This window comes from Abramis brama (assembly GCF_963993115.1).
Source record: "Abramis brama genome assembly, chromosome: 9".
Lineage (NCBI taxonomy): Eukaryota > Metazoa > Chordata > Actinopteri > Cypriniformes > Leuciscidae > Abramis > Abramis brama.
In genome coordinates, this window is record NC_139971.1 from 6067944 (window position 1) to 6091219 (window position 23276).

At 36.4% G+C, this 23276-nt stretch overlaps 1 protein-coding gene across 1 annotated transcript; it reads right to left on the minus strand.

Moving 5' to 3' along the window:
* Nucleotides 1–1561: 1561 nt before the first annotated feature.
* Nucleotides 1562–15998, minus strand: ilvbl (ilvB (bacterial acetolactate synthase)-like). The gene is made up of 16 exons (XM_084124577.1): nt 15895–15998; nt 15568–15731; nt 14016–14217; nt 13801–13928; nt 10784–10922; nt 9875–9986; nt 9613–9712; nt 9241–9338; nt 8687–8823; nt 8284–8418; nt 7354–7468; nt 6865–7034; nt 3454–3524; nt 3243–3314; nt 2263–2368; nt 1562–2075 (listed from the first exon to the last, which is right to left on the minus strand). The coding sequence occupies exons 2-16, from the start codon at nt 15667–15669 to the stop codon at nt 1897–1899; spliced, it is 1866 nt and encodes a 621-aa protein (XP_083980703.1). The 5' UTR covers nt 15670–15731; nt 15895–15998; the 3' UTR covers nt 1562–1896.
* Between the last annotated feature and the right edge of the window lie 7278 nt (nt 15999–23276).

Consider the following 23276-nt stretch of genomic DNA (forward strand, 5'->3'; position numbering starts at 1 on the left):
TTGGGACAAACTATTGCTCAGTTCCATGGGGGTGATCGATTAGTAACTTGACAACAGCAAAGTGACATATTTAATCCTTTTAATGATAGAATTATTATTCCTTTTGGATACTTATTTATTGGGTACAACTGAATTACTATAAAATAATGCAGATATTAATCATTCGCATTGTGCATTTTGAATCCCAACCGGTTTGAAAATGCAACAAACATAGGAACATCATGGTAATTTCCTGATAAATTAAACATTGGATCCTGAAAGTGTTTGATGTTCTGCCCTATTGGTGAAAATCTGATATGGTTACAAAATTATTATAATTATAAAAGGTCACAATATTTATAATATAATCAATTCTAGCATTTGCAAACATGCAGCTCAATGGCAGATGGCTGTAAAGTCTTTAAGTTGCTCTTTTTATAGCAGTTCAGTCTCAGTGAAAGTAGGATATGTTCCCATTCAAATGCTGCCTACCATAATAAAGTTAATGGGTTAATGGCAAGGCTTGCTCTATTTTGGACAGGTCATGATGTGCCTGTGGTTAATGAAGCGTCAAGTTTTTTTATAGCCTCTTGCACAGAGACACAAGAGCATCCTTATTTTCAGTACTTTCTTCCTCTAGTGTTCTCTCTTTTCACCCACTGGTCATGTATTTGATTGCTTTTCACTGACTGCACATGAAAGTCTACATAATGTTGATTAAACAGGTACCTGTAGTTAGAGGGTTATTTGTGAGCAGACAAAACAAAGGCCCATAAAGTAGTGGTTACCGGGCCTGAGCAGATGCAAAAGTGATGGTCTTAGAAATGCTGTTTTCATTTATAGGGCATTTGAAGGCAACATGGTTATATTACTTATTTTTACTTCTGACACCTACAGAACATTTTGTAACACTGTATTTTAGAGATTTTATTCCATCAACAAATCTTGATAAATTATGTTGCCATATCCACATGGTCATTTTTTGGGTGATGCTTAAGTGATCAATCACAAACCAAGGAGAGGCCTTACAGAATGTCCAGGTCTGATATTTCAGCAAGAAACAGGACTGTATTTCCAAGTATCTGTTAGGATATTACTTTGGTTAAGATTTACATTTTTTAATAAACATAGAGCCATTTGATTCACACAAAGTTCTTTGAAAAATATTCCTAGCAAATTTCAGATTTTCTGAACAAGATTGGTTTAACATTCAGTAAGTAAATACAGGCACTCAAAAATCATATATAATATATATATATATATATATATATATATATATATATATATATATATATATATATATATATATATATATATATATATATATATATATTCAATCATGAATCTATATTTACTGGACAAAGTGAAGGCACTGTGCTTGCTCCTTTTCAGCTCAGTAAAAACATTACTTGCAAAACATGTCCAAACTCACATTTCAGCACGAAATAAAAAAAAACAAAAAAAGAAAACAAAAAAAATTATATATATATATATATATATATATATATATATATATATATATATATATATATATATATATATATATATATATATATATATATTTATTTTATTTTATTTTTTTCATTTAAATAATATTTTCTCCCTTTTTTGCTTTATGGTCATGAAAATTGAGGGGGAAATCATCATAAGTATAATGTCATACTAGAAAAAAACGTAAAATTAAAACTTAAAAATGGTCTTAAACACAGGCTTAATTTTCATAATATCAAATTTTTTTTTGGTTTTAGGACTAAATGTTTCTGAACATCTGATATGTAGTTGCTTTGATCTCTTTTCAAATCAGCTGAATCTATATAACTTAGTAAAGGCTGTGTCTTATGGTATATTTTGAGCATAACAAGTTCAACACAAGAAAGACTTTGGGTATCTAGGCCGGATGGTGCACAGTTTCTCTCTCTAAACTGAGATTGAACCTTCCCTAAAGTTGGTCTTTCCGATCAGAACGTTTAGCAGAGTTGCCTTTCCCTCTCTGCACTCCTTTTGCGCCTTTTTAATGATGTCGTCAAGCTGCGACTCATCCTCTCGGCCAATCAGGTAACCTTTTCCGCCATAACCATCAGCTACAATGTGATAATCTGCAAGGAAGAGAAGAAATGGAACAGCATGTGATGCAACACATCACCATGACTGATCGATATACAATATATTCCCTTGGAAATTAGCTAGATAATTAGATTAAATGTTTTTGTGGATCACAAGATGTACTGGCGATTTAAAACACTGACATGTGCAGTGAACAACAATTTAATGATTGCGCCTCACCTGTAAAGGCAAGACCACAGGCCACGTTGCTCCCCAGCATAGGCACTTGTTCTCTGGAGATCTGACTCCAGCATGCATCATTTCCTACCAGAGCGATCACTGGGGTCTGACATGAGACGACAAGGTAGTCATTACAAGCTAATTGACAGCATACATTTTAACACAATATATTCAAGTAGGTTAAAACAAATTAAGAATTGTTGATAGTTGTGAGCTTACAATGGAGGTCTATGAGGCAAGTGAACAACATGCCACGAATGCTTTTGAAACTTAGCAAATTAACACCTAGATTTAAATGAGTTTCAAACCCATAAGCCCTTCATTCATCTTTGTAACAAATCTTATGATTTTTTTCCCTCCATTAAAAGTCCACGCAACAAAAATTTGCAAGCTTCAAAAAGTTGTTAAAGACATTGTAAACGTAATCCATATGAATCGATCAGTTTAAACCAAGTCTTCTGAAGAGAAACAATCACTTGATATGATGGACAGATTTAATTTAGGCTTTTATTCACATATAAACTTTGATCATGAGAGCTTCCACATGATCCAGTGAGGTTTGTTCTCACGCATCAAGCAAGTGCTGCTGAGCCGCAGTTGAGCTTCCCTGATCAATGTTTATACATGTATAAAAATAAAAAAAAATCATAATTAAATATAAACTAAATAAAATCTGTTCATTATATAAAGCAATATGTCTTTTCAGAAGACTTAAGATTAAACCGCTCGATTCACATGGGTTTATTTTAGGATCTCTTTATGAATGTTTTGAAGCATCAAACTTTTGATAGAATAGACATTCAATGGCGGGACAGAAATCAAAGAGGAACGAAGGTTTTATGGGTTTGGAACGGCATGAGTGTATACTTTTGGGTGAACTTAGAGAAATGTTGTGCATTTTTACAAAACATACATTTTATTACATTCAAATCTTGATGCTGTAAAAGTTACAATCAGTGTTGTAAGGACTTGTTTGTTACCTTGTGGCGTGTGAAGGTATCAAATTCAGCCACGCTGTAACCGAGAGAACCATCGCCGTAAACGATCCATACCTGTAAACAAGATATTGGTTATGTTTACATGCACAATTATAATGTGACTAAAGCTGCATTGTGATTCAACTTTAGATCTGAGAAAAACACATTTAACAAGAAAAAAAAAATTGCTTTTAAGTTAACTTTAAGATCTTACCTCAGACTCAGGTCGACAAAGTTTCGCTCCCAACGCAAACCCTCCTCCAACACCCAGAGTCCCAAAAGCCCCTGGTGCAAAGACAAGCCACAAGTCATGATGAACACAAAGACTATGAGTGCATTTGTCAGGTTTGAAAAAAAAAAAAATAGAGGTGGAGATTATTATGGAATTGGATTTGTGCCAAAAAAGAGCTTTTCATGCAATTGACACAAATAAACAATGAGGAAAGAAGACAAACTTAAAACAATTACTGCCTTATTTTTCATTTATATTTTCAAAGTTTTCGTTTACCAACTTTTCGTTCACCATGGCATAAACTTCTTGTGAGGGTAGGCTAGACAGCGCTCTACTCTGATTGGCTCTCATAGATTTGGATGGGCAGCTCCCTTGAAGTAGAGGCTTCAGTGACACAAATTTTGTAGAGTGATCTAAATGTGGTTCTCTGTGCTTTATACTTTCCTATATACTTCCTATATACCTATATCATTTTTCTAATTTAGTAAAGCAATTCATAACGTCATTACTGCTGTTCTGGTTGGAAACGTCTAAAGTTGCCTTTTCTAATTTACAAATTAGGAAAGTCATTTCTAGTTTGTAAATTAGAAAAGGCAACTTTAGACGTTTCCAACCAGAACAGCAGTAATGACGTTATGAATTGCTTTACTTACAAGATTGACACTATTAGAAAGAAAATTATAACCATGATGCAATCGTCTACTTCAGTATCACATAAGAAGTCATTGTAGACACCCTTGAGGAACAGTTCTATTCAGTTGTTGCCATAGAAGACGAAAGAATTGTCTAAACTTGTTAAATCATCAAAATCAACAACATGTATGTTAAAATCTATACTGACTAAACTACTGAACAGGATGCTTCCAGATGTCATAGATCCTCTTCTTAATATTAATAATTCATCATTGTCATTAGGTTCCAAAAACTTGTAAGCTGGCTGTTATTAATGCAACTTGATCCTAGAGAATTATTCAATTAAATTAAAAATTGACATAGATTTGAACTTGGCTAACGTAGGAGCTGTTCTGACAGACAGTGGCAGATTATTCCACAGCTTAGGGCCGGCTACAGCGAAAGCTCAACAAACAGGAGGTGACAGTTCCATAGTGATCTTGATGGGTTATAAGAAACAAGTAGATTGGTGTGATATTTAAGGGCTAAATTATTAAGAGCTTTATAAACTAATAAAATAATTTTGAAATCAATTCGGTAACGGACTGGCAACCAGTGCAAGGAGCATAAAATAGGTGTTATATGGTCGCGTTTGCAGGGTTTCGCAAGTAGATGGGAAGCTGCATTCTGAATCCGACGTACTGATAAAAGCGCTAATGATGATTTAAAAACTTTGTCTGCTTAAAAACGTTTTAACTTTCACTAACTGGCAAAGATGGTAAAAACTAGCACTAACTAAAGCATTAATTTGTTGATTTAAATTAAGATTATTGTCTAGATAATTACAGACCTCAAATCTCAAATCTACCTCTCCTGTCAAAAATACTAGAAAAGGCAGTATTTTTACAACTAAGTTCCTTTTTAGAAAGAAATGGTCTCTGCAAGGAACTGAGACAGCTCTCATTAGAGTTAAAAATGATTTGCTCTTATCATCCGACCGTGGTTGTATCTCTCCATTAGTGTTACTGGATCTTAGTGCTGCATTTGATCCTATCTTTTGAATAGACTCGAAAATTACTTTGGCATTAGTGGAAATGAATAGGCATGGTTCAAATCATACTTATCTGACCGTTACCAGATTTTTAGCAGTAAATGAAGAGGTATCATATCGATCACAAGTTCAGTATGGAGTACCTCAAAGCTCAGTACTAGGACCGTTGTTTTTCACCCTGTACATGCTACCCTTGGGAGATATCATTAGGAAGCATGGCGTTAGTTTTCACTGTTACACTGAAGATATTGAGCTCTATATTTCTTCGTGCCCTGACGAAACATAACAATTCACAAAATTAACAGAAAGCATAGTTAATATAAATTTGATCACCAGTAATTACTTAATTTTGAAAAAAAAAAAACCTGAGATTTTAATTATTGGACCAAAAAACCTCCGCACGTAATAATCTAGAATACTGTCTAACACTTGATGGATGTTTTGTCAAGTTTTCGTCGTCATTTAGGAACCTGGGTGTGCTCTTCAATACCAATCTTTCATTTGAAAGCCACATTTTTAGTATCTGTAAAACCTCATTTTTCCATCTTAAAAATATATCTTAATTTCAACATATGCTCTTAATGACAAATGTTGAAAAATTAGTTCATGCTTTCATGACATCATGGCAAGATAATTGTAATGCTATATTGGGTGGTTGCCTTGCACACTTAATAAACAAACTCCAGTTAATCCAAAATGCAGCAGCATCTAAAACTAGGAAGTATGACCATTTTAGCCTGGTTCTGTCAACACTGCATTGGCTCCCTATAAAACACTGCATTTTAAAATCTTGCTAATTACTTTCAAAGCACTAAATGGTTTAGCTCCTCAGTATTTGAGCGAGCTCTTGACACATTATAGTCCTTCACGTCTATTGCGATCTCAAAAATTCTGACCAGTTGACAATACCCAGAATATCTAAATCAGCTGCAGGCAGTAGATCCTGTTCCTATTTAGCACCCTGGAACAGTCTTCCTGGCATTATTCGGGAAGCAGACACACTCTGTCAGTTTAAATCTAGACTAAAAACACATCTCTTTAACCTGGCATACACATAACACATTATCAATTTCTATAATTCACATCCATTAAAGGATTGTTAGGCTGTATAAATTAGGTCAACCGGAACCAGGAACACTTACTATAACACTTCCAAAAGAAGAATGGCATCTACGCTAATATTACTCTGCCTGTCTCCCGAGGTTACCGTAGTCAGCTGGATCTGGTCCATATCCAGACACGACAACAACACAGCCCTGAATGTCAGCAGAGACTGTGTCTACTAGACAATCCCCTGTGAAGGCCTCGTCCACAGTTTGGGAGCCTTGCCACTGTCGCCTCTGGCTTGCTTAGTTGGGGACTCTTAGTATTCAACAATATTATTGATCTGACTGTAAAGTACAATATGTTAATCTAATCTTGTTTTATTTTAATGACAATTGTCAGGACCAAAGGACAAATGTCACTTCTCCATGTAAGTGCTGAACTAATATCTGTTATTCTGTGAGTAAAATAACCTCCTAAAAAGATATTGATATAATTTTAATGTTTCAAATGGATAAAACCACTAAGTGTGTGTAATGAAACTCAGAATTGATGCGTTAAAAAAGCTTGAGTCAGCCTAAAGGGGTAGTCACACTACATTTTTCATCCCATTGACTTCCATTCATATGCACATGAATGCTGAAGACATTAACATAGGGATCTTCTATGATGGCTCTGTGTCTAACCTGGGTCCAGCCAGCGGAGCGGGCCTCGTGGTCTCATGATATATGCAGCGCTGCCGACAAAATCACCCCCATCAGCCACGATGATGCTGTCCTCAGCCAAGAGCTCATCCACACGGTGCAAAACACTCAAAGGGTTCAAATGCCTCTCTGTCTTCTCATCTGCTTTTGCTCTGAGGACAAAACATCATTTAAGGGCATTAACATAAAATATATGGATAGGTAGCATCAAACATGCCAAAAGTATATGGTCACATCTTTTAATTACAAGGAGGGATTACTGCAAATTGTTTTTAAATGTTTAACAGGTGTGTATGTGGTGTTTGGCTATGTTGTGTAGGTCTGCCTCTTTTCCACCAGAATGCCAAGCAAAGTGGAGCCCGTCATGAACCACAGACTTGAAGAACGAACGGTGTCATAATGTGTCGTTTATGGCCTGGAAACCACAGTCAATGAATCCAAGCACCAGTACAACGGCTGGAATAAGATCACCTGTTTGTTTTCTCTTTGATGTCATCTCCCTCTTTCAGTTTCTGAGGCCATTCTTCTGGACATCTGTGTCCCTTCAGGGCTTTCGAGAGACGCAGAAGGAAGGAACCAGCATCGCCTGAATCAGTTGGGAAAGGAAACTTTGTCACGTAACACAAATATCAGTATATGTTATATATCTTTTAAGTTTCATTTTAGTGAATTGGTTCACTGATTAATTTAAGCCTCTGCTTTCTATTAAAATATTTAGTTAAATGCTGCTGATTATCACTGTTTTTATATAATGTTATTATATAAATTATGTGAAAAGTTTTATTGGTGGCATTTAATGTAAATGTATTTGCTTTTTTTGTAACAAATCTGTTGATTGTAAAAAAAAATATCAACTGATGTTATATATTTAAAAATATTTTTTTGTATTTTAATATATACACTTCCGTTTAAAAGTTTGGGGTTAGTACAATTTAAAAAAGAAAGAAAGAAATGAATACCTTTATTCAGCAAGGAAGCATTAAATTGATCAAAAGTGACATTTTATAATGTTCTAAAAGATGTCTGTTTCTAAAAATGCTGTTCTTTTAAATTTTCTGTTCATCAAAGAATCTTGTTAAAAATGTATTACAGTTTGCCCCAAAATATTAAGCAGTACAACTGTTTTCAACATTGATAATAATAAGAAAAAAGTATCCCGCAGCAAATGCTTCTAAAGGATCATGTGACACTGAAGTGTAATGATGCTGAAAATGTAGCTTTGCATCACAGGAATAAATTACATTTTAAATTGTAATAATGTTTCACAATATTGCTGTTTTTACCTTATTTAATGATCAAATAAATGCAGCCTTAAGAGCATAAGAGACTTTCAAAAACATTAAAATATCTTACCGACCCCAAACCTTTGAATGGTAGTGTATAATAAAATGTATTGTTCACCTTGAATGGCCACTGTTGGCTTCCAGAACATGTCTGAGTTCTTCAGCAGCTGACTCTTGTCTCTGTTGACTGCGATGATTTTGCTCCGTCTGTTCAGCACTCTTCCATAACTCAGTCTGAAATCACACACCGTACCTATCCACCAAAACAAATACATTCAGGAACAAGAACTACGCAAAACTCACACTTTTCCACTTCCCATCCCATGAATTGTAATATTTTATTAATGTCCATGATTTTACTTTCTACTTTTTAGAATTGAATTAATTATCTTTCCTAAGCCTGGAAATCACAATTTTTAAGTTCACTAATATTCCCAGACTTTCCAAAACATACAAAGAAATGAACACAACACAAATTCTGCACATATTCCAACTGTACAGTAGTTGGCGCTGTTTCCAACCTGCCAGCAGCACAAGATCAGCATCTTTTAAGGCATCTCTCCTGTTCTGTCTAATGTGCAGTGGACTGTTCTTTCCCAGCATCCCTCGGGACATTCCGCCCAGGAAGCAGGGAATGCCTAAAGATTCTAAGGCATTTCTGTGAGACACATACAAAAAAAAATCTTGTGACTAAAAATTGACAATTTCTGGGTGCTTTTATCTGAGTCAAAGGCTTTTGATCAATAATGTATATCATTTGCTGTTGTTTTGGACTTGTTCTTACAAACCAAATGCATTTTCTTTGATCAATGTATTCCATACATACTGTACCAATCAAAAGTTTGAACACACATACTAAATTTATGTTTCTTAGGATCTTAAAGTCGGCATGAAATGAAAACTCATCCTAACTATTTTCTGCATGTTGTAAATCTTATTGTTAATAATTTATCCATGCACGTTTCATTTTTTAAACACATTTCTTTATTATTACATTTACATTTTATTTATAGTGTTACATTTTTAATTTAGGGTAGGTGTTGTGCTGAACTGTTCAAAGACAGCTGAAATGTACCTGACATCATCTGCTGGTGTGGGGGGTAATGTTGCCTGACTGCCTAGCAGTATGACAGGTTTCTTGGCTCTGCTCACCAATTCCACACACCTTTGGACCTGCGAAGAGTAAAGGGTCAGTCAAGAGTCATTCAAGTGCAACGTGATCTTATCTTATGTATTTGGGGCAAAAGTCAACATTTCAACATTTCTCCTTCAGCTTTGGGTTTTTCCCTGGTGTAATTCATGTTATGTGCTTTATTTAGAGTTGATGATGAGGATAAAGCAATTCTTGAATCATTATCATATAATTGATCAGTTGCATCTACAGAGTAACTGTATAACTATGACTGCATCTACAGAAATATGCCACAACAGTGTAGACAAGCTTTACCTCATCCTCGGTGGCATGAGGGATGTGAACAGGAAGAGGGGACAGATCACGCATCTCCCAAGCTCCAGCAAACAAGTTTGTTAAATGATTCTTGAGATACCTAAAAGATAACAAATAATAATAATAAAAAATTATCAAATTTTTATTTGATTATCAAACAAAAATTATCAAACAATTACATTTTTAAATGTAATCACTTGTCATTTAATAAGAAGATCAGGTCTGAGAATAATAGTACGTGAATACTGATGAATGTTTGTACCATGCAATGATTTTTCCCATTAGCCCTTTGGGAGTGTTTTTAGGGGCAAACTCTTTTTCCACCACATGGTAAGGGTACAGTGTGTCTATGGGAAACTCTATAAACACTGGGCCTGTCAAAGAAATCAAAGAAATAGAATTACACTCACAGAATTACAAACAGGGCTCAGTTACATATAATTAAATAATTTAAGAATGGAATTGCTTAAAAAAAAAAGAAAAAAAAGAAAAAGTAGAATCGTTATAGAAAATTCTGACATTAGAATAGAACTACACATTTAGGTAGCTATGTAGTTTTGAAACAATTCCAATGTCTATGGAAAAATCATAAACTGTAAAATTATGGTAAAAATGGCTTTACAGTTAAAATAATGTTAAAACGTTTTTTTTTTTTTACGTTTTATACAGTGATAAACCTCATATTTCAGCCAAGAAACTACGGTTTAAAAAGACAAAAGAGAGGAGTCAAAATAATAAATTATTATACATATATATATATATATATATATATATATATATATATATATATATATATATATATATATATATATATATATATTATATTATTTAAAAAAATAATTGCATTGGTCTAAACAAAAGTGGCCGACAGGCTAAATGAAAATGCAAATTTACAGTAGGCGTCAGTTATATAAAAAGCAGAAATGCAGCGGTTACCCCGGTTACCCCATACACAAAGCAGCACTGCGCTTATAAACTACTTTATTAGGAACTAATTAACTTCTCTGAAGAGTCGGTTCCCCTCAGAGATACGTTCATATAAAGCCACCCACCCCACAAAAAACTCCTCAGATTTGCACAAAACATGTGATTGGTATTTCACTGTCAGTAGAGTGAATTTCAGCAAAAGGAGACAAGATTACAGGGATGGGTAATTTCAGCGCCGTTGTACCTGGTGTGCCAGACTGTGCGGCGGCCAAGGCTTTTCTCACAGTGGGAACAATTTCTCTCACAGTCCTCACTGACGCACAGAACTTACAGAGAGGCTTGAAGAGGGACATTTGGTCAATATCCTGTAGCGCACCTCTACCCTGTAATGAAACAGTCACACATTATATTGATGACAAAGAATAAAGAGTATGATGCAATTGACACCCAACAATTATTTATCTGAAAAAAGCCTCGTACACTAGGGGTTGAACGACTTCAGATTTGTTTAAGTCGACATTTATTATGTGATTAAAGTCGACTCGACGACGACAAGTCGCTGATGACATCATTAATGAACAAATAAGCTTGAACCTCGAGCTGAGACTCGAACGCTGTTTGCCTTGTGCACAGCTATGGCATTTCACACAGCTCCCTACATAACAGCGTTTTGTCTTTGTGTCATAATATTTCTCACAGATTTCTGCTCATTCTAAATCAGATATAGATAAAGAAACACAGTAAAGATTACATTTATATGAATGCATTACTGTGAGAGAAAGTGATTGTGTGTGAATTGCACCTGGCAGCGTCTCTCTGCTAACAGTGAAGCTGTGGGTTTTAGTTACTAAGAAATATATGCTAGAACTTTTCAGTTTCTAAGCTATTTTACTGATAAATCACAGAACAGTGTTGACAATATCTTTCTGCGCTACTGAATGATTCTGTGTGCGCATTACAATGCAGCAGCGCATTAGTTTAGAACGGTGATTAACTTACGTGTACAATCAGCTGTTTAAAACGTGCATTCACGATCATTGATTCTCTATCAATTTTGAGCATCAGATGATATAATCAAACATCTTGTGGAGCACTCATGGAGTACGCATTTATTTGTCATTTTAACTGTTGGAAACGGAGTGTAAAAGTGGACTTCAAAGATTTCTTATCCTGTTGCGCCCTCTTTAGGCCATGAATGATCAGCGACTAGTCGAAGTCAAGCTTAAAGCGTCATGGCAGAGCTTTAAAGTTGACTAGTCTGTGCAACACCTAGATCACATCAAGAACGATAACTATAATGTTATGTTTTAAGAAACTTATAATGTACATACATTTTAATAATCATTCTAATTCTATGAGTTGAGGTAAGTCCACACCACAACTACAACTATAACCGCGCAGAGGAACAATATTATTGGAATCACTTTTAGAAAAAAAAATTCCAGCTGATGGATGATAAAAACATCGACAGCCAATCAGAATCCAAGAACGGAGCGAGGCCGGTCTCGTATCTCTCACGGAGGAGCGGGAATTTTCTTGTTAAAGAATGTTAAAATGCACATCAACCGATCACTTGTTTAGCGTTCATGTAAACACTAAAATTCAGATTCACCAATCGGAATGAATTCAGTTAGATTGAAACAAAAGGTGTGCATGTAAACAATGAATGGCGACCGCAGAAAGCAAAAGCCGAATCCCGGACATTTTGGATGATCTCGACGGACGGACATGTCCGGGAAAAAGAGAATGGTAACCCCTACTACTCAGCTTTCTCCTACTACTCGGCTTTCTCCACAGAACAAGAGCCTGCTAGTTTAGCTTCCAAAGGAAGACGGCTGACACTGTGTGCATTCTGTGACTGAGATCCCACTCTCTATGGGTGGGTTGAAAACATGCGGGACAGCCCCTCCTACTGGCTGTAGTCTTTAGCCTCTGGCCAGAAAATCCTCCGATGACGCAAAATGACGATTTTTGCGTCATCGGAGGATTTTTTCCAGACAAAAAATACAGAAATCTCTCCTCTCAGGGGGATATGAGGGTGAAAAGCACGGTAATTCGAAAATACTACAGGTTTTCTACTAATACAAAGCTTAATGCTAAATCCTGAAGTATCCCTTTAAAGAGTTTGAGCATTTAAAGTGGCAGGCTTTAATTTAACGTTACTGAGCATTGGTGTGGATGGCTAGTTCTGTCATAACAACTCTCTGAGTGTTTGGCATGGTAATAGTTATGACCATGTTAATGTATTTGGTCTTGGTGGAATAGATGATGATGATATCGTTGCTGCTGTTGATTATTGCTGCTGCAGAGCAACTACAGGACTTGCTCCTGCCAATACACACACAGACACACTGCTGTGAGCATGTAAGACATATAGCACATATGAATTAACCATAGCAGATCTATACAGGTGGAGCTGGGGAAGGTGAGGGGTATCTGAAAGCACGCTGCAAACTACTACAGCAAACACTGATTAAGTATTTGAAAGTTTGAGCAGCGAGCTCATTGGCTGCTGATGCAACAGGAACCAATCAGCTGTGTCCTGTAGAGTGTGATTGCTAGCCCATTGAGTTAGATTGAGAAGCACCCATCATCCTGCGCCATCTAGAGTTTCATGACAGAACTTTGTATTTATCGCTATGCATTAGGTCTAGATGTGAACTGGCACACTTCCAGTACAATAGGTACATTACTAGATGCAGAGCTGTGGGAAAGTATTTATGTCTGTGGCATCTGGGTTGTTCCATAAAATGGAAGTCAATGGTAATCAAACTTGTTTGTCATACAGCAGAGGTCTTCAATCGTGCTTCTGGAGAGCCACTGTCCTGCAGAGTTTAGTTCCGACCTGCTTCAGCACACCTGCCTTTGTAGTTTCAAGCAATCCTAAAGAGTTTGATGAGCTGATTCAGGTGTGTTTGATTTGGGTTGGAACTAAACTCTGCAGGACAGTGGCCCTCCAGAAGCACGATTGAAGACCTCTGTCATACAGGTATGGATTGACATGAGGGTATGGAAATGATGGCAGAATTGTCATTTCTGGGTGACTTTCCCTTTTACGATTTTTATAACCAAATCTTCACTGTCATGGGTCAAGGCAAGTTGCCTGAGAATCACCCCTGAGTTGAGATAATATCTAATGTTTGCACAAGACACAGAAAGAAATATGAAGAAAAGATAACCAGAGCAAAGAGCAAATACACAGGTGACATGCACATGAAGTGCACGTGTACATGACTCATGTTCTATAAGGCACTTCCTGACCTGCAGGAGAGTAGCAGCAGCACCACCAATCAGAAGCAGCGGTGATTCAGCCATCTGAGCGTTCTTCACCGCAGTCACTGTGTTCGTCAGCCCCGGCCCCGCCGTCACCGCAGCCACGCCGACAGTGCCTAAACAGCAAAACAGAAGATTTTCAGCTTCTTCTACAGCTTCTAACAAGATGTGATCTGTCCGCTAATGTTTATGAGCAGTCTTACCAGAAAGTCTTGCTACGGCATCGGCAGCAAACACAGCGGTGGCCTCATGGCGGGTGTCGACGATGCGGATGCCCAGTTTCTCACAGGCCACCAGGATGGGTGAGATGTGTCCTCCCACCAATGTGAAGACGAATTTGACCCCATGAGCCCGCAAAACCTCTGCCACACTCTCTCCTCCATGTCGAGGGCTCTGTCTCTCTGTCTTAGAGGGATGAACAATAAAAGTAGTCAGTTCTTTTCTGAATAGAAATTATATAATGGATTATCAGAATAGAAACTCGCAAAAATGTAGGGCGGACACTAGGTTCTGTGCAATGGTTGTTGATTGGATGCTGAGATTTGGGCGTTGCATTCTAAAATTAAGGCAGATGAACACAAGCTTGCAGGGGCGGAGTTTAAATGGACTAAATGATTGGAGAAGTCCTGCATATGTCGCCAGAGAGAAGTCTGTCATTTTCACTGGAAGATCTAGTTATAATTTTGATTAAACATTATGAGGTCAAAGTAATAAATAAACATATGCCCAAATTCACAAAAAGATCTATAACATGCATATAGAAGATCTTTCTACACGCTTAAAAATAAAAGGTTATTTATTATCACTGATGGTTCCATGAAGAACCTTTATCATCCATGGAAACTTTCTATTGCATAAAAGTTTCTATATAGTGGTAAAAGGTTCTTCAGGTTATTAAAATATTCTTCACACTTAAGAACTGTTCACTGAAAGGTTCTTTATAAAAACAAAAATGGTTCTTCTACTGCATGAACCTTTATTTTTAAATAAAGTGTACACTAGAGAAAAGAGACATTTTCTAGAAAGTACTGGTTATTTTTTCCATGCAGTTACAAAGAATGAAGACTAGAGCTTTCACTTTTAAAAAAAGCACCAGAAGAGAAGTGCACTGGACTGAAACAAAAATCATGAGAGCCCCTGCTCGCCTTCATGAGAGTTCATAAAAGAAATAGTGATGTCTGATTCATGAATTAATCGCTTTTTTGTGTCAGATCTTTCCTAATGAATCAGTTGATCAGTTGAAAAAACAGTATGAATAATTTGTTCACAAATGAGACTCTTGAGTTCAACTCACTGGCTCGACCCACTCGCAAAAGTTTTCAGTGAGTAACACCACAAATTACAGTCGGTACCTCACACAAAGCTATTAAAGGACTTCAGAAAATTTACATAAAAATACATAAATGTAAGAAAAATTAATTGTCCAGTTCCTTCTGCTGCTGCAAAAGCAGTCGTGCACGTAACCTGTCACACATATAATATTAAAATTTGTATGCAAGAAACTGCGTCTTTTTTTTATTTGTTAGTTGACAATTCTTGTAGTTATTAAACATGCAGTTATGGTTATAAGATATAGATGACAGACAGACAGACAGATGCATGAATCCTTCAAACTAGTTTAACTGTATAACTAGGTGAAACTCTCAAACTGTGCTGATAGATAGATAGATAGATAGATAGATAGATAGATAGATAGATAGATAGATAGATAGATAGATAGATAGATAGATAGATAGATAGATAGTTTCATCATACCTTATGGAATAGCTGGTAAAGTAAGCCCAGTTTATAAGATACAAGGATCACACCCCCAAGGACAGCACTCAGAGAACAGCCTAAAACCACGGAAATGTCCATCGCTAGAGTGGATTGGTTGGTGGTTTACGACCTAATATCCACCTGCCAGTTAGAGACCTGCCCTGCAAAACAAATGAAAGAGCAAGCCGCTTACAATGTCGTGGGCTACGAAATTGACTTTTACCGTGCAGTAACTGGACAAAGGGCGAGATTATGGTCATTAGATTCAGCACGCTGTCATGTCTGATCTTGAAAAGGCCTTGTTAAGGTTAAACAACACTGTACCTGGCTGCCAGCTCTTCCTCCCCGTCTGCAGGTGTTGCTGAAGCCGACGAACGAACGCGCTGAATGGACCGAGTTAGAGGGCGGTACGCAATAGGCGGGACAACTGTTCCGCTGTTTGAGTAATTGTCTCTGCTTGGCCCATTCAGCGCTCTACGTTAATTCCTTTGAGAATAGCAGTCTGTGCCGTAACATGATTGACAGCGCAGTCATCCAATAGAAGGCTGAAACGTAACTCCGTCATTGTAGATCTGTACAACCACCAGGAAACTCGTGGCTTGGTTGTTTTTGTTTTGTTTATTATTTTATTACTTAAGAGGGAAAAAAAAGAGAGAAAAAAAAAAGAACAAAAATTATTACTTAAGAGTGTTTACGCAGGCATAACATGTATTTTGTAATTTATTTAAATATATCACAATCAGTGCAGGTGACACCGTAAGACATTGAAATGCCCTTTACTCTAAAGTGTTTGAACAAAAAAACTTCTGAACTTTGACAGGAGCGCGCACCTTTATGTCCTGTATCTGTAATAATAAAACATAAAACAAAACGTTCTTTCAGAATCTTTTTAATTGTTTAATTTAATTCCAGCAAAACTTCTACTTTACCTCATCAATAAAAATATATATTTGGTAGTCTGAAATTATGTTGTTATTATGGCATATTAAGTGTAGCATGTTATTGTGTTTATAAAATCCTGTTGCAAGTAATGTAATGTATGTTGTGCTTAAGCATCTTGATTCAAATAGTATTATAAATGTGTTAAAGATTTTGTAAGCATATTGTGTAGTTGTGCTTGGAGTCAGTTGTTTAATTGTGATAACACAATGAAACAAGCCAAATTGTAGGCTACAGACATAATATTTAGCCAGGATGTCATACAAAGAAATTATGAACATAAGCAAAAACAAGAGAGGACAATGAAATATTAATAACTGACTATGTTGCAGTCAATGTATGATTTTTTTTCTTCTTTTTTTTTCTGTGAGCTTTTTAGTTTTTGTAAAACCTCAAGCTGTAGTTTGCCTTTTTTGTCACTTAATATTGAATATTCAACCATGTTGAATTTCAGCCCATAAAAATGCAAGCCCTAAAAATACAATGCATTAAAATGGAAGCATGGTTAATGCAATGCCTATTTGTTTTTCAAGTAGTGCAATTCAACAGGCTTTTTTGTTTCAAAAACATTTGGCATTATTTTACTTCCATACCAGAACCAGATGAATGAAGACCCGGAGTCAGTATTGTAATAAATTAAAGAAAAGATTTACTGAAGATAGTTTGCAGTTTCATCAGCAGAAGTCAGCTTCAAGACTCACACATGAGTTTGTAGGCCGCCCCACTTTCAATTGCAAATATCACAGCAGTTATACCATTTCCAAGGGCATTGATTACATCATTTCTTACAGGTTAGCTACTTCTGATTGGCTAAGAACACATAAAATCAAAATTTTCCACACATGTACAGATAGACTGAAGCATATCTCCATTGATTATGTAGCTGACACTCGGACCCTGAAGTTACATGAGCTTTCAGGTCTCAGATTTGGGTTGCTGGGTGCCAGCATATCCAGAACAACAACTCAGTCAATCTCCAATAATGCCAGTGGTTCCTTAACCTGCAACCAAAAAGACTAACACACACACACTGGCACACAGCTTTTTCAAGGTTGAATTTGGTCAGGCTCTAACTATAAACAGGAGAGTCTTCTCAAAACTTCAAGATAATACGTTCTTTCTCTAAAGGAGAGGACACTTTAGTATAAATGGAAAGTAAGGCTTTAACTGAGAAATGGTCCCTTAAACTATAGACTTCAATGACCCCTGTGACTTATAGTGGTCAGGGTACCCTAGAAAAACAGATGTATGTATTGACACATGTTGAAGATCTTTCTTAACAAAACAAAACATCTTTCCATATTTCATTTCTGGAAGCTGGGCTAAAGGAGCAAGCACTGTTACTGCATTTATATCATATACAGACATTAGAGAATACATGAAAAGAACATTTCAGTACTCACTGGTAACTTCCATAACAAAGTAAAATATCACGAGCATAGAGAAGTCATTCAACTCATGTGATATTTAGAAATAAAAATATTGATGAATACCTTGATTAAATCACTTATTACATCCAAAATCCACACCATTCACACCCAAAATAAACACCATGTTTGCTGTCATGCTTTTCATGGATTCAGTCCCACGGACAGTGATATTTCTGCAGGACTGTAAACATCAATCAATGCACATGAATTGTGTTATTGTGAGAGTTTAATGTTAAACAAAGATGCCACACAACAGGAAAACATAAAAGATAGTTTTGCCATTCTTTTTATTCAAAACCTGGAGAACTCTGTTACACTGTAAAGTCTTTATCGCACTTAAAAACAGAACAACAGAGGTGAATAAAACAGCAAGACATGGCCTGTAGTATGTTCTGTAGAGTCCAGACAAGATGATCCAACTTGCTTTAGCAGTCGGCCCATGCTTGCAAAACCTTTTGAAATAAATCATGTCATTATTAAAACCAACACACCGACACAGTTCTTGTTCATTTTGATTTCAAATAAATAAATATAAACAGTTGTAAAATGAAGCGATTAACTATGTTCAGGAGATTACACATGATTTTCCACTTTCTACAGTCTGGATTGTTACCAAATTACAGTTCATGTTCATTCTTCATTATTACCTAAACAACTTTTTAAACACCATCATTATAATGCAGTTTTATTGTTGCTAAAACCCATTAGAACGCACAGTCTACTTTTTAGACGGTCCCTATCTATCTTGTTTTTACCACACTACATTGGACATTCAGTGGACATTCGCAAGTAAGTATGCCATAAAACAATACTTGCCCATTTTGATCGATTGCGGAAAATGTAGTAACTTAGTTGACCATATTTGTTGTCAATATCATGTAGCTGCTTAGAATTTGCAAACATTAGCTTTATTGCACGTGTAATTAAATACGCCGCTTGGAGCCGAGGTTGTGGACCCACCCGCTGACAACAAAAAAAAATTGTATGCCTCCAGACTTTTATAGGCCTTCATTTTATGGGGTTCCATTTGTGCCAAAAATGAGCCGACTGCTTTGTGCTTTGTACTATACATTTGTCCTTGACAACAGCCATTGCCTAGTTGTTCAGATAAATTAGTATATGTTGATATGTATGTTCTTTGTTTATGTAATCTTGCTCTGTCGTCTGGTTCCGTCATCTATCTAACTGTCGTCTTGTTCTGTCATCTTAACTGTCTTTCTGTCATTTGGTTCTGTCGTCTTAACTGAACTGTTGTCTTGTTCTGTCATCTGGTTCTGTCGTTTTAACTGTTGTCTCTATAGAGAGAAATGCACATAATGGATTACATAATCAGAGAGTAGCATATTTCTTTTCGTTTTGAATTGTTTCGTTTAAAGACATTTCAAGCTTTCTTTAGATATCTCATGGCTGTGAGGCATACACTGAGTTTCGGTTAATTTATGATGAGATGCGCTCCAGTTCACGCGCAATGCAAGTGACCGCGGTGTCGGCGCCTCCATGTCATGATTACATTGTCTGCTATATTTGCTTCTACAGGCCTATACAGGCAATTGGTTGATGAAAAATGTATTAAAATTAAGATAAAATTTATACAAAATGAAATTCACTTTAAAGAAAGGCTGTCTACAAAAGAAAACTTAATGAAGTGGTCAAAATGACCCACTCCATCTCTCCCGATATATTGCGCATCCTATCTTATTCGTGCTGTTCACTTTTCATAATCAACATAGATGGGAAAAAATAACATTATAATATTTTAACAAATATGAAACTAAATGCGCTTATTTAATGGCTATAGTAAGCCTATAGACTCTCTATTTGTACAAATTGCTGCACATTCATTTAATTCTGAATTTTGCACACATAAGTTGAAAGGCATTTGTTTGTGCATAGTAAAACATGTCTGCAACATTTATCAAGTTCACGGATAATTGTGCGTGCATTTATTAATTATGATCTTAATGAATAATGTAACAAGGACGAAATGTAAACACATGCGTTGTTTGTTTATTCAGAATGGAATGGATTGCAAATGGATCCGAATGAAGAAACGTGAATGACAATGATGTTCACAGAAAATTAACAAGAATGAACTTTGGATGGCCCAGGAGGAGTAGGCCTACTAGGCTACTCTAATATAATTCAACAAGGTTTTAGAATCTAGAATATTTTTTAAACAAAATAAAATAAATATTTGTAAAGCCTACTATCCCGGGCCCCGGTGTATACGCGTGTGTGAGCGGGTAAGATGCTGCGCATGGCACGTGACGTGTTGCATTTTGTAACACAAATGCTTGATCAAGGGCCCGGCCCGAGGATAGTGGAGGGAAATATCGTCCTGACAGAACCAAATGACAGACCAACCAAATGACAGAAAGAGATGACAAAACCAAATGACAGAAAGAGAAGACAGTTAAGATGACAGAACAAGACGACAGTTAGATAGATGTAGCAAGATTACATAAACAGAGAACATACATATCAACATAATACTAATTTATCTGAACAACTAGGCAATGACTATTGTCAAGGACAAATGTATAGACCCCTTTTGCGCCGACGTCACAATTACGTCACAGCGTTAGCTGGAGGCAAAACAAACGGAAAACTGGAGGCGGCCAATACAAACCAGCACAGATTCGGCTACATAATAAGGTGCTTAAATTATTAGGGCCCAAGCCCTGAAAGGGCGAAGGCCCTATTGTTTCCGTAAGGATTATTATTAGGGCCCAAGCCCTGAAAGGGCGAAGGCCCTATTGTTTTCATAAGGATTTTTTTTTTTTTTTTCATTTTTTTTTTTTTTTTGCCTTTTTGCAACTTTTGGGGCCCTTAACATGCTCAAAAACTCTTAAAAACTTTGCACACAGGTCAGAACCCGCGGCCATCTGGGCCGGACTGAAGCTGGTACCCGGGCGTGGCAGGGGGGCTCGACAGCGCCCCCTGGAATGGGGTCCGAAATCTTGGTCCATAAATCAAACACGCTTGCATGTAATAATATGAAACTCAGTACACATATAGATCTCATCGGGCCGAACAACTTTCGTGCTCTAAGTTTTACAAAAGCCCAACAGGAAGTCGGTTATTATACGTTGTTTGGAAAACGCATACAATGGAATGTGAAATACTCCTCCTAGGGAATTCATCCAATCGCCACCAAACTCGGTGTGAATGAAGTCAAGACATTGAGGATGAATTCTTGCGAACGGATTTTTGATATCTCGAACGGTTTGGCCGTGACGAGGAAACGAATTTATGGCGAAAAAATGGGACACAGGAAGTGTGTTATAACTTCTGCATATATTAACTGATCTTGATGAAACTTCAGCAGTGTATTTGTTGTAAGAGGCCGAGCACATGGATGTGACTATTGTGAGTCAAAGTTATAGCGCCACCAACTGGCTGCAGGAAGTTTGTCACTTTCAAAATGCTTTGAAGTCACTCTCTTATTTTTACCCGATTTGCTTCAAATTTTATCTGTATAATGTAGACACACGGCAGATGTAGACCTGTGGAAGGATTATTGATATCTTAGATACTGTTGCCGTGGCAACGCATCAAAGTTTAATATTCTTTTCGGATGCTTTTGAGACTCTTAGCATGCTTCAAATTGGATGAAACTCGACAGACACATAACACTTATTAGCCAGTAGACATGTGAAAAGTTTCAGAAACGGGCGTGGCAGGGGGGCTCAACAGCGCCCCCTTGAACGGGGTCTGAAAACTTGGTCCATATATCAAACACGCTTGCATGAATTAATATGAAACTCGGTACACATATAGATCTCATCGGGCCAAACAACTTTCCCTGGTCAAGTTTTACGCCAGCCCAACAGGAAGTCGGCTATTATGGGTTGTTTGAAAAACGCATGCTGTGGAATTTGATGTCCTCTTCCTAGAGAATTCATCCAATCGCTTCCAAACTCTATCCGCATGAAGTCAAGACATTGAGGATGCTAAATTGCGGACGGATTTTTGATATCTCGAACGGTTTGGTCGTGGCGAGGAAACGAATTTATGGCGAGAAAAGAGAAACACGAAGTGGTATACTTCTGCACACATTAACTGATCTTGATGAAACTTCAGCAGTGTGTTCGTGGTAAGAGGCCGATCAGATGGATGTAACTATTGTGAGTCAAAGTTATAGCGCCACCAACTGGTAGCAGGAAGTGTGTCACTTTCAAAATGCTTTTGACAAAAGTGAGGGGGTTCATTTTATGTACAGTCACAAAAATCAGTACACATATTGGTCTCATCGAGCCGGACAATTTTCTAATTTTCAGTAATTAGCTCCGACCAACAGGAAGTCAGATATTTTGGTTTGAATTGGCTTTCTTTGCAAAATCAACCTCTGAATTTTTACCCACCCCTCTTAAATGGTTTATTTTATTCACACCAAACTTTTTCAACACGATAAAAAAATACATTAAAGATGCTAAATTGTGAACGGATAATAAATATCTCAAACGGTTTTGCTATGGTGAGGGATTAAATAATGTCAAAAAAGGAAAAACTAAAAGCCTCATATCTTCTAGAAATGTAATTATACATCATTTATTTCTATATAAAATTATACAGATATCAGAACTATACCCATTTTATTCTTTTTTTCAATTTAATAATTGTTTAAGTTTAAAAACAGCCAGAATGTTTTTTTAGTCCAAAAAATAAATAAGTCATGTCATTCATAGTGCTATACTGCCCTCTTGTGTTCAAAATCAGGTAGGCCTATTGTATCTATATAAAAATATACTAGGTATGTGACGGTGAGAGTATTTTACCACCGGTTAATCAACGGGTTAATCAACGTTAATCAATGTTGTGGAATAATTTGAGTGTATCATAAAATCAGAATAAGGTAAGACAAGTAATATTTTCTGTCTTATATATATATATATATATATATATATATATATATATATATATATATACACTGTATATATATAAATATATATAAATATAGCTGCGAGCCGGCTTGGGCCTGCAATCACTGCTCGCAGCTATATTTATATTTATTATTGTTATTAAATGTCATCTTGTTGTGTTGCTGGGTGCAAGAATTGACAGAGTACAGGCTCCAATTTGAAATTTTATCGCATAATGTTTTCTAAATTATTGTGATTATTTGTGAATCATCTATGATTGTATACATTGTTTTGATTGATTGTGACTAGACTTTTTGAAGAACCTGGTAAGAAAGTGTAATCAAATACATAGTTAAAAAAATGAATATGCTGTATCTGGATTTTTTATTTCTAGAAAATATTCACATCATTAAAATTGCACCGTAATGTCAGAGCTGGCTCTGCATCGAGTAGGCCCAGAGAATGTCTAATAGGA